Source organism: Oncorhynchus mykiss, chromosome 15 (assembly GCF_057628025.1).
Source record: "Oncorhynchus mykiss isolate SJ-2025 chromosome 15, ASM5762802v1, whole genome shotgun sequence".
Taxonomy (NCBI): domain Eukaryota; kingdom Metazoa; phylum Chordata; class Actinopteri; order Salmoniformes; family Salmonidae; genus Oncorhynchus; species Oncorhynchus mykiss.
In genome coordinates, this window is record NC_143036.1 from 21,537,444 (window position 1) to 21,549,501 (window position 12,058).

Here is a 12,058-nt window from a genome sequence, read left to right on the forward strand (position 1 = left end):
ATTGGGTGAAATTCTCCTTTATAATACACATGGTTTAAGCACCTACAATCACAAAACAATCCTGAAAAGTTATTCAAAGTGAACGGTCCCATTTAGCCTAAATCACCATTCTTCATCCTGCTTTGTGGTTTTAGGATTCCATTTGTGATCCTATCTTCTGAAAGCTGCAGGCAAAGAACAATGTTGATTAACTAACGATGCATAATCACTGCACTCCAAGTCATTGTAAAATGGTCTAACATTGAGAATCAATTGAATACAACATTTAACATAAAATAAATCACTGATGGCCTGACAATGAGTACTGTTAAATGCAACGCACACAATTTGATTGTCAGATTAGTAGTAGTTCAATTAACGTTTACATGCTTTGCAAGAAAAACGAGTTCCCTAATAATCCTGTTTACATGGACATGTCTGAAATCAGGCTACTGATCATCAAGGATATCAACCACCCGAGCCATGGCCTGTACGCCCCCTATCATCCAGAGGGTGAGGTCAGTACAGGTGCAGCAAAGCTGTGACCGAGAGACTGAAAAACAGCCATCACTAGCCGGCCTCCACCCAGTACCCTGCCCTGAACATAGTCACTGTCACAAGCCGGCTACCACCTGGTTACTCAACTCTACACCTTCGAGACTGCTGCCCTATATACATAGACATGGAACACTGGCCACATTAATAGTGTTTACATGCTGTTTTACTCATTTCATATGTATATACTGTATACTAGTCCATGCCACTGACATTGCTTGTCCTAATATTTATATATTTCCTAATTGCATTCTTTTACTTTTAGATTGTTGTGAATTTTTAGATACTACTGCGCTGTTGGAACTAGGAACACAAGCATTTCACTACTGCGCTGTTGGAGCTAGGAACACAAGCATTTCACTACTGCGCTGTTGGAACTAGGAACACAAGCATTTCACTACTGCGCTGTTGGAGCTAGGAACACAAGCATTTCACTACTGCGCTGTTGGAGCTAGGAACACAAGCATTTCACTACTGCGCTGTTGGAGCTAGGAACACAAGCATTTCACTACTGCGCTGTTGGAGCTAGGAACACAAGCATTTCACTACTGCGCTGTTGGAGCTAGGAACACAAGCATTTCACTACTGCGCTGTTGGAGCTAGGAACACAAGCATTTCACTACTGCGCTGTTGGAGCTAGGAACACAAGCATTTCACTACTGCGCTGTTGGAGCTAGGAACACAAGCATTTCACTACTGCGCTGTTGGAGCTAGGAACACAAGCATTTCACTACTGCGCTGTTGGAGCTAGGAACACAAGCATTTCACTACTGCGCTGTTGGAGCTAGGAACACAAGCATTTCACTACTGCGCTGTTGGAGCTAGGAACACAAGCATTTCACTACTGCGCTGTTGGAGCTAGGAACACAAGCATTTCACTACTGCGCTGTTGGAGCTAGGAACACAAGCATTTCACTACTGCGCTGTTGGAGCTAGGAACACAAGCATTTCACTACTGCGCTGTTGGAGCTAGGAACACAAGCATTTCACTACTGCGCTGTTGGAGCTAGGAACACAAGCATTTCACTACTGCGCTGTTGGAGCTAGGAACACAAGCATTTCACTACTGCGCTGTTGGAGCTAGGAACACAAGCATTTCACTACTGCGCTGTTGGAGCTAGGAACACAAGCATTTCACTACTGCGCTGTTGGAGCTAGGAACACAAGCATTTCACTACTGCGCTGTTGGAGCTAGGAACACAAGCATTTCACTACTGCGCTGTTGGAGCTAGGAACACAAGCATTTCACTACTGCGCTGTTGGAGCTAGGAACACAAGCATTTCACTACTGCGCTGTTGGAGCTAGGAACACAAGCATTTCACTACTGTGCTGTTGGAGCTAGGAACACAAGCATTTCACTACTGCGCTGTTGGAGCTAGGAACACAAGCATTTCACTACACCTGCAATATCTGCTAAATATGTGTATGCAACTAATAAAACATGTTTTAATTTGAATTTGACGGCACTCTGATAAATGCATAAAATAACCAACCAAAATAAACGTTCTACCACAGCGTCCATGTTATTTTTGGGAAGCATATTTGAATCGGAGTTCGGACATAACATTTGTATGTGAAAACTACTTCTAAAGCACATGCATTCAATTGTTCCAAACACCTCACTCGCACTAAAGAGGGAAGCTCGCTCAGCACATGCGCAGATCAAATACACCGCTTGACCGCCGATTAAGGTGTTTGTGTCTTAATAACTCGAAAGATTGTTTTAATCGGTGTATGCTTACTTCGTTTTTGACCGTACGTATATTAATATAAGCAGAGTAAGGTGTTTACATGACTATTGCATAATCTGCCTACTGCCATAATCAGATGAATATCAAATTAATACTGTGCATGTAAACATATTCAATGATGTCAACAAAACTCAGGCTCACCTTTTCTTTTAGTTTTCTTCTTCATTAGTTTCTTCTTCTTCTTCTTGGGCCCCGGGTTATCCGTGTCCTGGAGGGAGGGACAGAGAATGTTTATATCAACACTATCATATATTCATAACACAGCAGTGGAGAATACATCTGAAGTGTGCCCATTATTCCTGGGACCACCTGTATGTAAAATATTATGCAAGCATGACTAAGTCGCTTTGGATAAAAGCAGCTGCGAAATGGCATATATATCTTATATGATCAATCACTGCATGTCAGCAAGGAGTGTGACCTGTAGAAGACTGGTGTGTGTCACGTAAATGTGTCCAACTCACCTGTCCTTCTCCGCCCGTCAGGGCTGTGATGTCACTGAACCGTGTGATGCCACTCAGCTGACCAGACATTCCCAGCATTCCTCTCTTCTTAGCACTTCTCTCATTTCGGGGCACTTGCAGACGCACCATCATCGACTCCTCAAAGTTTTTCCTAAAGGAAGAAAATAAATACATGAAGGGACTCCCTCCAAATGAGAGGGCTCAAACTACTGTAGTACTAGACAGTTAAATGAGTCACAAATCTATAATCTAATTGATGATTGTGTGATCAATGTGTCTGATGATGACAGCACGGACCTGTGCAGCTGCTCTCGGCTCTGTCTATCTGTCTGGAAGTCCCTGTGCTCGCGGATCTCCTCGGGAGCGTCGCTGTACTGCTGCCGGAGTTCCTGGATCACAGAGCTGCGTAGGGCGGCACGCCTCTGCTTGTCAGCCAGCTCCTTCTTTTTGTCTGCATCCGTCAGGTCTCCCTCTGTTGATCAAGTAAAGAGGTCTTATATATCACAGCCATGGTTTTGTAAAATCATCCATCACAGAAATAAGACAGCTTTGGGTGCATTTTTAATTGGAGGGGGGGGGGGGGATGTGTACATACGATTCAACAGAGAGGAAGATTAAAAAAACAACTTATATTTGACATTACCATAGTGCATTGGGGCAATCTTGGGGGGAACATATTTCTTGCCACTAGATGGCACTTTTTTCTCAGCGCCTTCAGCCTTCTCTCCACCATCTTCATCCCCCGAGTCTTCTGATTCACTTAGCTATGGAATTAAAAAAACATTTTTTAAAGACATTCATAAGCTGTTGTGCAAACCAGATTTCATTCTGTGATAGGGAACAAAGAACACAATGAATAATAATATAATTAGGCAATAAGGCCCGAGGGGATGTGGTATATGGCCAACATACCGTGGCTAAGGGCTGCTCTTATGCACAATGCAGAGTGCCTGGATACAGCACATAGCAGTGGTATATTGGCCATATACCACAAACCCCCAAGGTGCCTTAATGCTATTATGAACTGGTTACCAACGTAATTAGAACAGTAACAATACATCTTTTGTCAAACCTGTGGTATATGGTCTGATATACCACGCACGGCTGTCAGCCAATCAGCATTCAGGGTTCGAACCACCTAGTTTATTATGTCTGATATACCACGACTTTCAGCCAATCAGCATCCATGAGTCAAACTACCCGGTTTATAATTGTATTCATCTAACAGACTGAGGGATGCCAAGAGATGAGAAGTGCTTACTTTGCTAACAAGGTTATCCGGATTGGGACGGAAGTGCAATGGGTCATTTTCCCCTACAAAATATAAAATAAACAATTTACAATACAATCAAGGAATGTATATCACATGCATTCTGATTAGTACATACATTTTTCATAACAATTAAAGACTTGCTTCCTTTCCTCAATATCACATCTCACCTAAGCTCCCAGTCACTGCTGTGCGCACCAATTTATCAATCTGATATCTCAGTTTCTGGTCCAGAGGGCGCATCTTCTCTAAAACCTTGTAGAGCAACACAATAGTTAGAATATAGCAACAGAGGTCCAAGATGGCATTCATGAGCCCAAACAAGACCAAGAAGACTATACAAAAAGTCAACCGTAATTTGAATTTGGGATGATGAAAATGGGAGAGGTTGCACATGCACAGCCCCACACACTGAGTGGTACAACATGTAGTGACCAGCAATGAAAGGCATCTTACTGTTCTGACGGTGACCAGTCTGTGAAGGGCGCCACTGTCTTTCACACTACCACCCTCTGATTTAAGACTGATCAGGTGAGTGACATCTTGCAGGTAAAACAGCAGCAGCTGATATCTAAGGTCAAGGAAAGACAAACCCTACAAGAGAGTGGGAAATGTACATTTGCATTAGGCATTTGAGCGAGACAATGCTTCATGTTTATGTGAACTCTCAACGACCATATGTGTGAATCCTATTATAGTACTTACCTTGGATGTTTGGAATTTTCCACCTTGGACCCTCTTTAACAAATCTCGAACCTGCCCTGTAACTGATGCCACCTAGGATTGAATGTGTACAGACAGACCTTAAACATCTGAGTGACTGGTAATAGATATGACTGATAAACAACACTACCGTAGCTATGTCACATCATTAGCAAGGAAGCTACAGAAGACAAACAGCCAGCTGAATTATAACTACAGACCGTACACCAGATAATGTGATATAAGCAAAGATTTTTGGTATCAATTACTGGACGTTACAGGTTTGCCTATACAAAACGTTGTCATAGATTTTTCAACTGAATCTTCTAAAATATATGTGCCCAGTTGCAGGTGGTTCTAAAATAAATAAAAATGTTTGCTCCATGAAGTGTACGCAGACATCTTGTCAATTTTAAATCTCTCATTGATCGAGACAGGGGAGTGTCATCATGACATGCAGCACTTTGGGGTGGACCCACCTGCCTCAATCAATGAGAGAAGATTTGAAATAGACAAGATGGCGGTGTACACATTGTTGGATTATTTCTTGAAGCAAAATGTTCATTTTAATAATGGAGCCTTTTCGAAATGTAAAAGAAACACCTGCAACTGGTCACAGACATTTGACGTTTAGTACAGGTCGTTTGGCATAGGCAAACCTGTAACGTTAACGTTCAGTAATGGATGCCACAAATCTTTGGTTATATCTCATTATCTGGTGTCAAATCTGTAGCTAGCTGTATTCTGAACCTAACCTGTTCAGTAAGACTGTTCAACAGCCGCACAGCATTGGGTCCATCACTGTCAATCAAATCCTGAAAGAAAATAGCAAATCAAAATATTACAATAAGTACTGCTTTCAAAGTTGGTAAGCCCAGGCAAACACTGTCCCATAGTTAACTTGTACAGCTAACGTTAGCTAGCTACAGGATTTAGCTAATTAGTTAGCTATGGCGCGCCCTGTGTGAAGTGGCTAGATAATTGTGGTGTGTTTAATCATGAGATATGGCAGCAATAGGGGTAATAATATTGAAACGTTTAAAGAGATATCCAAAATTTTGACATAAAACGAAAAACATAAAGCTCAACTCACGTTTTCGCTATAGGAAGCCGCCATTTTGATTGAAAGTTGCATGTACGGAAATTGCTAAGGGACAGTGGAATCGCAAGAAAGAGTTTCGTAATTCGTATCACGCTGACTACATGTCCAAAGAATTATGGAAAATGCACTTATGCAAAATGCCCATGGTGAATAAAAACATAAACAACTAACACAACATAATAACCTCATATTTTGGGTTATGGACGAGTGCTGCCCCATGTACAGTGCCTTCGGGAAGTATTCAGACCCCTTGACTTTTTCCACATTTTGTTACATTACAGCCTTATTCTAAAATTGATTAAATTGTTTTTACCCCTCATCAATCTACACACGTTAAACCATAATGACAAAGCAAAAACAGATTTTACATTTTTTTTGTGCAAATTTATTAAAAATTTAAAATGATATCACATTTACATAGGTATTCAGACCTTTTACTCTGTACTTTGTTGAAGCACCTTTGACAGCAATTACAGCATCAAGTCTCGGGGTAAAAACCTGTTTCCGCTTTGTCATTATGGGGTTTGATTTGATATATGTGTCAACGACCAATAAACTTTGATTTGATTTGGTACGGGTATAATGTATACTTATACACTGAGCGTACAAACATTAAGAACACCTTCCTAATATTGAGTTACACCCCCTTTTGCCCTCAGAACAGCCTCAATTCATTGGGACATGGACTCTACAAGGTGTCCAATGCGTTCCACAGGGATGCTGACCCATGTTGGCTCCAATGCTTCCCAGTTGTGTCAAGTAGGCTGGATGTCCTTTGGGTGGTGGACCATTCTTGATACACACAGGAAACTGGTGAGTGTGAAAAACCCAGCAGCATTGCAGTTCTTGACACAGTCATACCGGTGCGCCTGGCACTTGCTACCCTACCCCATTCAAAAGCATTTAAATATTTTGTCTTGCCCATTCACCCTCCGAATGGTACATACAAAATGAATTTCTCAATTGTATCAAAGCTTAAAAATCCTTCTTTAACCAGTCTCCTCCCCTTCATCTACACTGATTAAAAGTGGATTTAACAAGTGACATCAACAAGGGTTCATAGCTTTCACCTGATCAGTCTATGTCATGGAAAGAGCAGGGTTCCTAATGTTTTGAACATTCATTGTGCATAACACATACTGTATATCCACACAAATACAGTATGCATAAAGTATGCATAGCCCTTGACTTATGACACATGTTGTTGTGTTACAGCCTGAATTGAAAAAACATTCTCACCCATCTACACACAATACTCCATAATGACAAAGGGAAAACATGTTTTTGTTACAATTTTGTACACTGGTGTAGTATAAGACCGATGATGTTGTAGACGATGTACTTCTATAGATAAGACAGTTGAGATGTACTAAGTTCATGTGGCATTTATAGGTTATATTCTTAAATAATTAATGGTTATATATTATTGACCATAGAACAGCATTACATTTTTTTCTGATTGCTGAGGCACTATCTTTGAAACTATTGGCTATTTTTGCAAAACTCTACACACAAACCACAAAACTTTACACCAAAGCAGCAAAACATTTTACATCTCTTGCAAAGCAACCAATTCTTGCAAAACTCTTCAAACTCTTTTTAATCAATACAGTACACACAAACTATCATTTCATTAAGCACACGAAGCACCAACTACGCACTGACAGTATAAATGAAAAGCACTTGTGGCTTTTGTTTTTTCTGCGTGCAGGGCATAGCAGTTTGCAATCAAGTTGTGTCATACATGTAGTAAACACACATACACACAGGTATCCAAATGTGTAAAGCATGGATGTGTATTCCCGAATATAACACACTATCAATACAAATGAGGGGGGAAAGTGTAGAGTGTAGAATAGAAGAAAACAAAAACATTTGTGCTAGAAAAAAAAAGAAAAACAAAAATTAGGCTACATCTCGCATTCTTTGTGGGTCTGGCCATAAAACTTCATCCACATCACATGCGATGTTGTCTTGAGCTAGGCAGCGTGGAAAGTATCGCCTGGAGTGCCGTACCCAGGCCTGGCATGAACCCTGATCCATTGCCTGTAGAAGGGGATGCGTTGGTGGGGCTGGCGAACATACACGTTCCGACGCCATGCAGAGAATCATTATTCAATAGGATTCAAGAACGGAGAGTTTGGGGGGAGATTGAGCGCAGTGAAAAGTGGGTGACTTGTGAACCAATTGCGTACCACAGCAGCCCGGTGGAAACTAACATTGTCCCAGATGATAATGTACCTGGGCTGCTCTGGCCCCTGGTCATTAGGGAGTCGTCTGTTGTGGAGGGTTTCCATAAATTTGATAATGGGGGCAGTGTTGGTGAAGGACGCCGTTTTGACTAATAGCCGCACACGTTGTTATGTTGTCACCACGTTGTCCCGGGACGCTGATGATGGCACGGTGCCCGATGATATTTTTGCCGCGGCCCCTTGCTTTTGCAAGGTTGAAACCTGCCTCGTCCACATATATTAGCTCATGATGCACTGCATCTGCTTCTAGTTCCATAACTCTCTCAAAGAGACAAGACAAAACAATGTAGCACAGTGCGAAAAGACAGGGATCAGTCAATATGATGTAGCACCATACACTTCCAGATCCAGTACCAATGATAGGATAGTATAGCTTACCTGCACATATTCATACCTCAGTTGTTTTACACGGTCTGAGTTTCTTTTGAAAGGGCCTCTGTAAAGCTGCTTCATCCTAATTATATTGTGTTTCAGTAGACGAGACAGTGCAGAAAGACTCACTCTGTTGACGTTTTGGAATATGGTGTTATCTCATTTTGAAATAGCCGGATGATACCTGCAACAGTATAGCGGCTCAGATTTGGTTGAACCCATTGCCCAGCCTCCCTCATGCTCATCCTATGGTTGACAACATGGTCAACCACAGTCGCTCTGATTTCATCAGTTATTGTGTTCCTGACTCCCCTTCATCTTCCTCTTCCCTGTCCTCTCCTTCTCCCCGTCCTACTTCACCTCTTCCTTCCCCTCCTCCTCTTACTTCTTCACCTCCTCGTCCTCCTCTAGTTCTCACCCATTGCCCTTGAACAGGCAGTTAACCCACTGTTCCTATGCCGTCATTGAAAATAAGAATTTGTTCTTATTAACTGACATGCCTAGTTAAATAAAGGTAAATAAAAATAAAATCTTACTCTCTGTCAAATATTGGCCTCCATTGTTGTCCAACCAAATGTTTACCTGTGGCCTATTTATAGTGCTCAAGCTCCGATTTGTAAGTGAACTCATTATCTAAAAGTGTTTTCACATCTGTCAATGTGGAAAAGCAATTGGTGAAATAGTGTATCAACATAGAGACCAATGTTTACAATTTTGCTAGAAGTGTGTTTTTAAATTGCAATATGAGTGTACAGCAGAGAACATCCATTCAGTTTGGCACACTTGGTAAATGCATTGGCTGCAAGTGTTAATGGTTTTAGAGATAGTACTTCAAGAATCACTGTTAGTGTTTAAGCATTCAGAAAAAAACTGTAAAAAATATCCCAGAATGTTTCTTTAAAGATGCCCATGTACAGCCACATATACATTTTTTTAAATGTAAAAAAACCCAATAATGTCAGGATGTGATCCTAAAAAAGGAGAAGTAAATTAAAGGCAAGAAACAAGGCGATAAGAAAAAAACAAGCCCATGGGTGATGAGAGAGAGAGAGAGCGCGAGAGCGAGAGAGAGGAGGTGTTTAACTTAGAGGAAGTGATGGTGTGATAATCAGATGAGTACCTGTCTTTACAGTGTTTATGAGCAGAACATTGAGGGAGGAACTCACAAAATAGAAAAGGCAGTACGACGATAAACAAATTCAGAGGTAAGTCCGTCAATATCCTGGAAATCCGGGAAATGCTCATAATATATTGAAACGCGTACATAACCGACAGTTATGTACTGTAGGCTACGTGTCGTTTAAAAAGAGAATTTCATCATAGATGGAAATAAATCTTGACAATGTTAGTACTAGAATGTTGTTATACAATTTAAAACACTACAATAGGCCTATAGTTATCATGTAATTAATTAACAATGGACGTGATAATGAATGTGTGTGAACATTACTATAATGTGTCTGAATCCCTAACAGATGTCTCAGTGTTCTGTGATTCAAGAGTATAGCCCTCCAGTTTCTGCCACATTCACAACCTTCGGTCAGACTCCCACCCACGCTTCTACAACCGTGGCCTTGAACCCTGACCCATCGACCCCGGCACCCTTTACCAATGATATGACTCAGATGGATGGGATTCCATACAGCCAGTCGATGGGGGCTCAGGGATTGGTCAGGACGGGCAGTAACAGAATGACAGAGCAGATGATGGGATTGTCATACCTGTCCTACGCACCTTGTCACAACACACCTTCCACAGAGAATGTCGGCCAACAGAGTCACATACTGCAACAGGTATATGGATACGCCGCTTGGGTTCTGTGTTCATGAGAATGCATAATGTTGCAATTAACGTAGTTCAATGTTAAGTTTTTTTCCTTCTTGCATCCATTTTGTCTTTTTCAATTTCAAAGTTATCTCTTCCTTCCAAACCCTCTACATCCCTCCTCCCTGTCCTACAGGATTTTTCTCCCTTCCTCCTCCCCCTTCCTCCCGGCCCCCTGCGAAGCCCCCTGCAGAAGAGGGGCCTGACCAAGGACACCATGGAGTATCGACTGCGGCGGGAGAGGAACAATATTGCCGTGAGGAAGAGCCGAGACAAGGCCAGGCGGCGCATACAGCTCACCCACCAAAGGGCTCTGCAGCTGCATGAGGAGAACCACCGGCTGCAGATTCTCATAGGGCAACTCACACATGAATTGGACACTCTCAAACACATCTTGTCACAGCGTCACCTACAGCCCAGGGGTGAGAATGCAGCCAGGGAAGAGGGCTGTTGAGTGTGTTGGGGAATGTTGTAGAGAATGACAGCAACTATGTGTGGTTCTGTATGAAAATATGCTCTTTTGTTACATTGGTGGAAATTGTACATTGTTATAAAACAGTCACGTAAGTGCTTTCATCTGGGAGTATCCCAAATGTTGATATAATGCAGGGTTAGTGCCTAAGTCAACAAAGGCTGTGAGTCAAAGAACACAAAGTTCCAAGTACTTTAAAAGTATTTTGTCTTTGGTTAGATGACACAGATTTCAGCACACTTTCTACCTCCTCTACCTTTTCTCTGAAATGACATGGCAAGAATGATTACCCAATCTGATTACCCAATAACTTTTATGGTTTCAAAAAGATTCATTGAATTAAGCACCACTAAGAATAAGGCAGTTAACAAGAAATGTTAGATATCAGGCAAAAGTTATGTCATTGTGCAATTCAAACATTTTTGAATAAAAAATATTTTATAGCTCTTTCTCAACTGTCTATGTTAGCTGACTTACAGTAAAATCAAGGTACAAAAAGGGACCAAAATAGTATTTTGGGAACAACACTAAACATTTGTGACCACTACTGCTTTAAATGAAAATTAGTTAATGAATCCAGGCATATGCCATTTCTCATTTTAGCTGATAATATAACATAACGCACCTCAATATAATAATAATTCCACTTTAGCCCAATCTCCTCCATGTGATTGTATTGCATCTAAAAATGGCTATAGTAATGGCTATGCCTAAACCCAGTTATCTCCTGCTATTTAGCTTCTCCAGTGAAGTATTTTATGTAAGGGCACATATAGAGATGCCCCCCCTTCACTCTGTTCACAAAGGCCGTTAAAAACAAACACAATGACATGGTCGTTTTATGGGTAGAAAGCTGGGCCAGCCTTTGTGGGACGGGTAATATTTCAACACAGCACAGGACAGAAAACCAAAAAAGATAGCATCAGCACACAGGAGTGAGCCTTCCTGTGGCAGCGATTGCAGTTAAGGGACAGATAGATAGGAAAAAAATGTTTGGGGCCACACATCTTTGATAAAGTACCATGACATGTGCTCATAGTCTTTCTTTTTTCTTTACCTCTAGGAAATGTTATGTTTGTTAAACAGGGAGTAAGACAATGCATAGTTAGCTGTATACTGATGCTGGTTATTAGAGTGCATGCAATGGCTATGAGAGTGCATGTGTGTGTTGAAATTACCCTCAATGTCTCTGTGGGGCAATCTGTGGTCCCAGGACTGCTGCAATGTCTCCACAGAATGAGGAAAGACAGTATTTCACCTCATCCCAAGTTACTCAACAGCAAGCATGTTAGAAAAAGATATATAAACCCACAA

General features: G+C 41.4%; 2 protein-coding genes across 3 annotated transcripts; one reads left to right on the forward strand and one right to left on the reverse strand.

Annotated features, from left to right (window-relative positions):
• ngdn (neuroguidin, EIF4E binding protein) lies at positions 1 to 6,033 on the reverse strand. Its single transcript, XM_021562686.3, has 11 exons — positions 5,816 to 6,033; positions 5,478 to 5,537; positions 4,726 to 4,797; positions 4,477 to 4,614; positions 4,191 to 4,275; positions 4,012 to 4,064; positions 3,394 to 3,514; positions 3,048 to 3,222; positions 2,751 to 2,901; positions 2,428 to 2,494; positions 1 to 164 (listed from the first exon to the last, which is right to left on the reverse strand). Exons 1-11 carry the CDS (start codon positions 5,855 to 5,857, stop codon positions 151 to 153), a joined length of 978 nt encoding a protein of 325 aa, XP_021418361.1. The 5' UTR covers positions 5,858 to 6,033; the 3' UTR covers positions 1 to 150.
• Positions 6,034 to 9,472: 3,439 nt separating this feature from the next.
• cebp1 (CCAAT/enhancer binding protein (C/EBP) 1) lies at positions 9,473 to 11,187 on the forward strand. 2 transcript variants are annotated; one of them, XM_021562687.3, is made up of 3 exons: positions 9,473 to 9,653; positions 9,924 to 10,241; positions 10,409 to 11,187. In XM_021562687.3, exons 2-3 carry the CDS (start codon positions 9,924 to 9,926, stop codon positions 10,724 to 10,726), a joined length of 636 nt encoding a protein of 211 aa, XP_021418362.1. In that variant the 5' UTR covers positions 9,473 to 9,653; the 3' UTR covers positions 10,727 to 11,187. The 2 variants fall into 2 exon arrangements, with proteins under 2 accessions (XP_021418362.1, XP_021418363.1); XM_021562688.3 differs by having other exon boundaries at positions 9,550 to 9,653; positions 9,949 to 10,241.
• Positions 11,188 to 12,058: the final 871 nt, after the last annotated feature.

What these genes read in the sequence shown, in the direction of transcription:
- ngdn (XM_021562686.3), bottom strand. Translation starts at nt 5,857, where the DNA reads ATGCAACTTTCAATCAAAATGGCGGCTTCCTATAGCGAAAAC. An exon ending in TGAACAGTCTTACTGAACAG is followed by an intron (nt 4,798 to 5,477) that starts GTTAGGTTCAGA and finishes ATTCAATCCTAG; the next exon opens with GTGGCATCAGTTACAGGGCA. An exon ending in GACTGGTCACCGTCAGAACA is followed by an intron (nt 4,276 to 4,476) that starts GTAAGATGCCTT and finishes TTGCTCTACAAG; the next exon opens with GTTTTAGAGAAGATGCGCCC.
- cebp1 (XM_021562687.3), top strand. Translation starts at nt 9,924, where the DNA reads ATGTCTCAGTGTTCTGTGATTCAAGAGTATAGCCCTCCAGTTTCTGCC. An exon ending in AGAGTCACATACTGCAACAG is followed by an intron (nt 10,242 to 10,408) that starts GTATATGGATAC and finishes CCTGTCCTACAG; the next exon opens with GATTTTTCTCCCTTCCTCCT.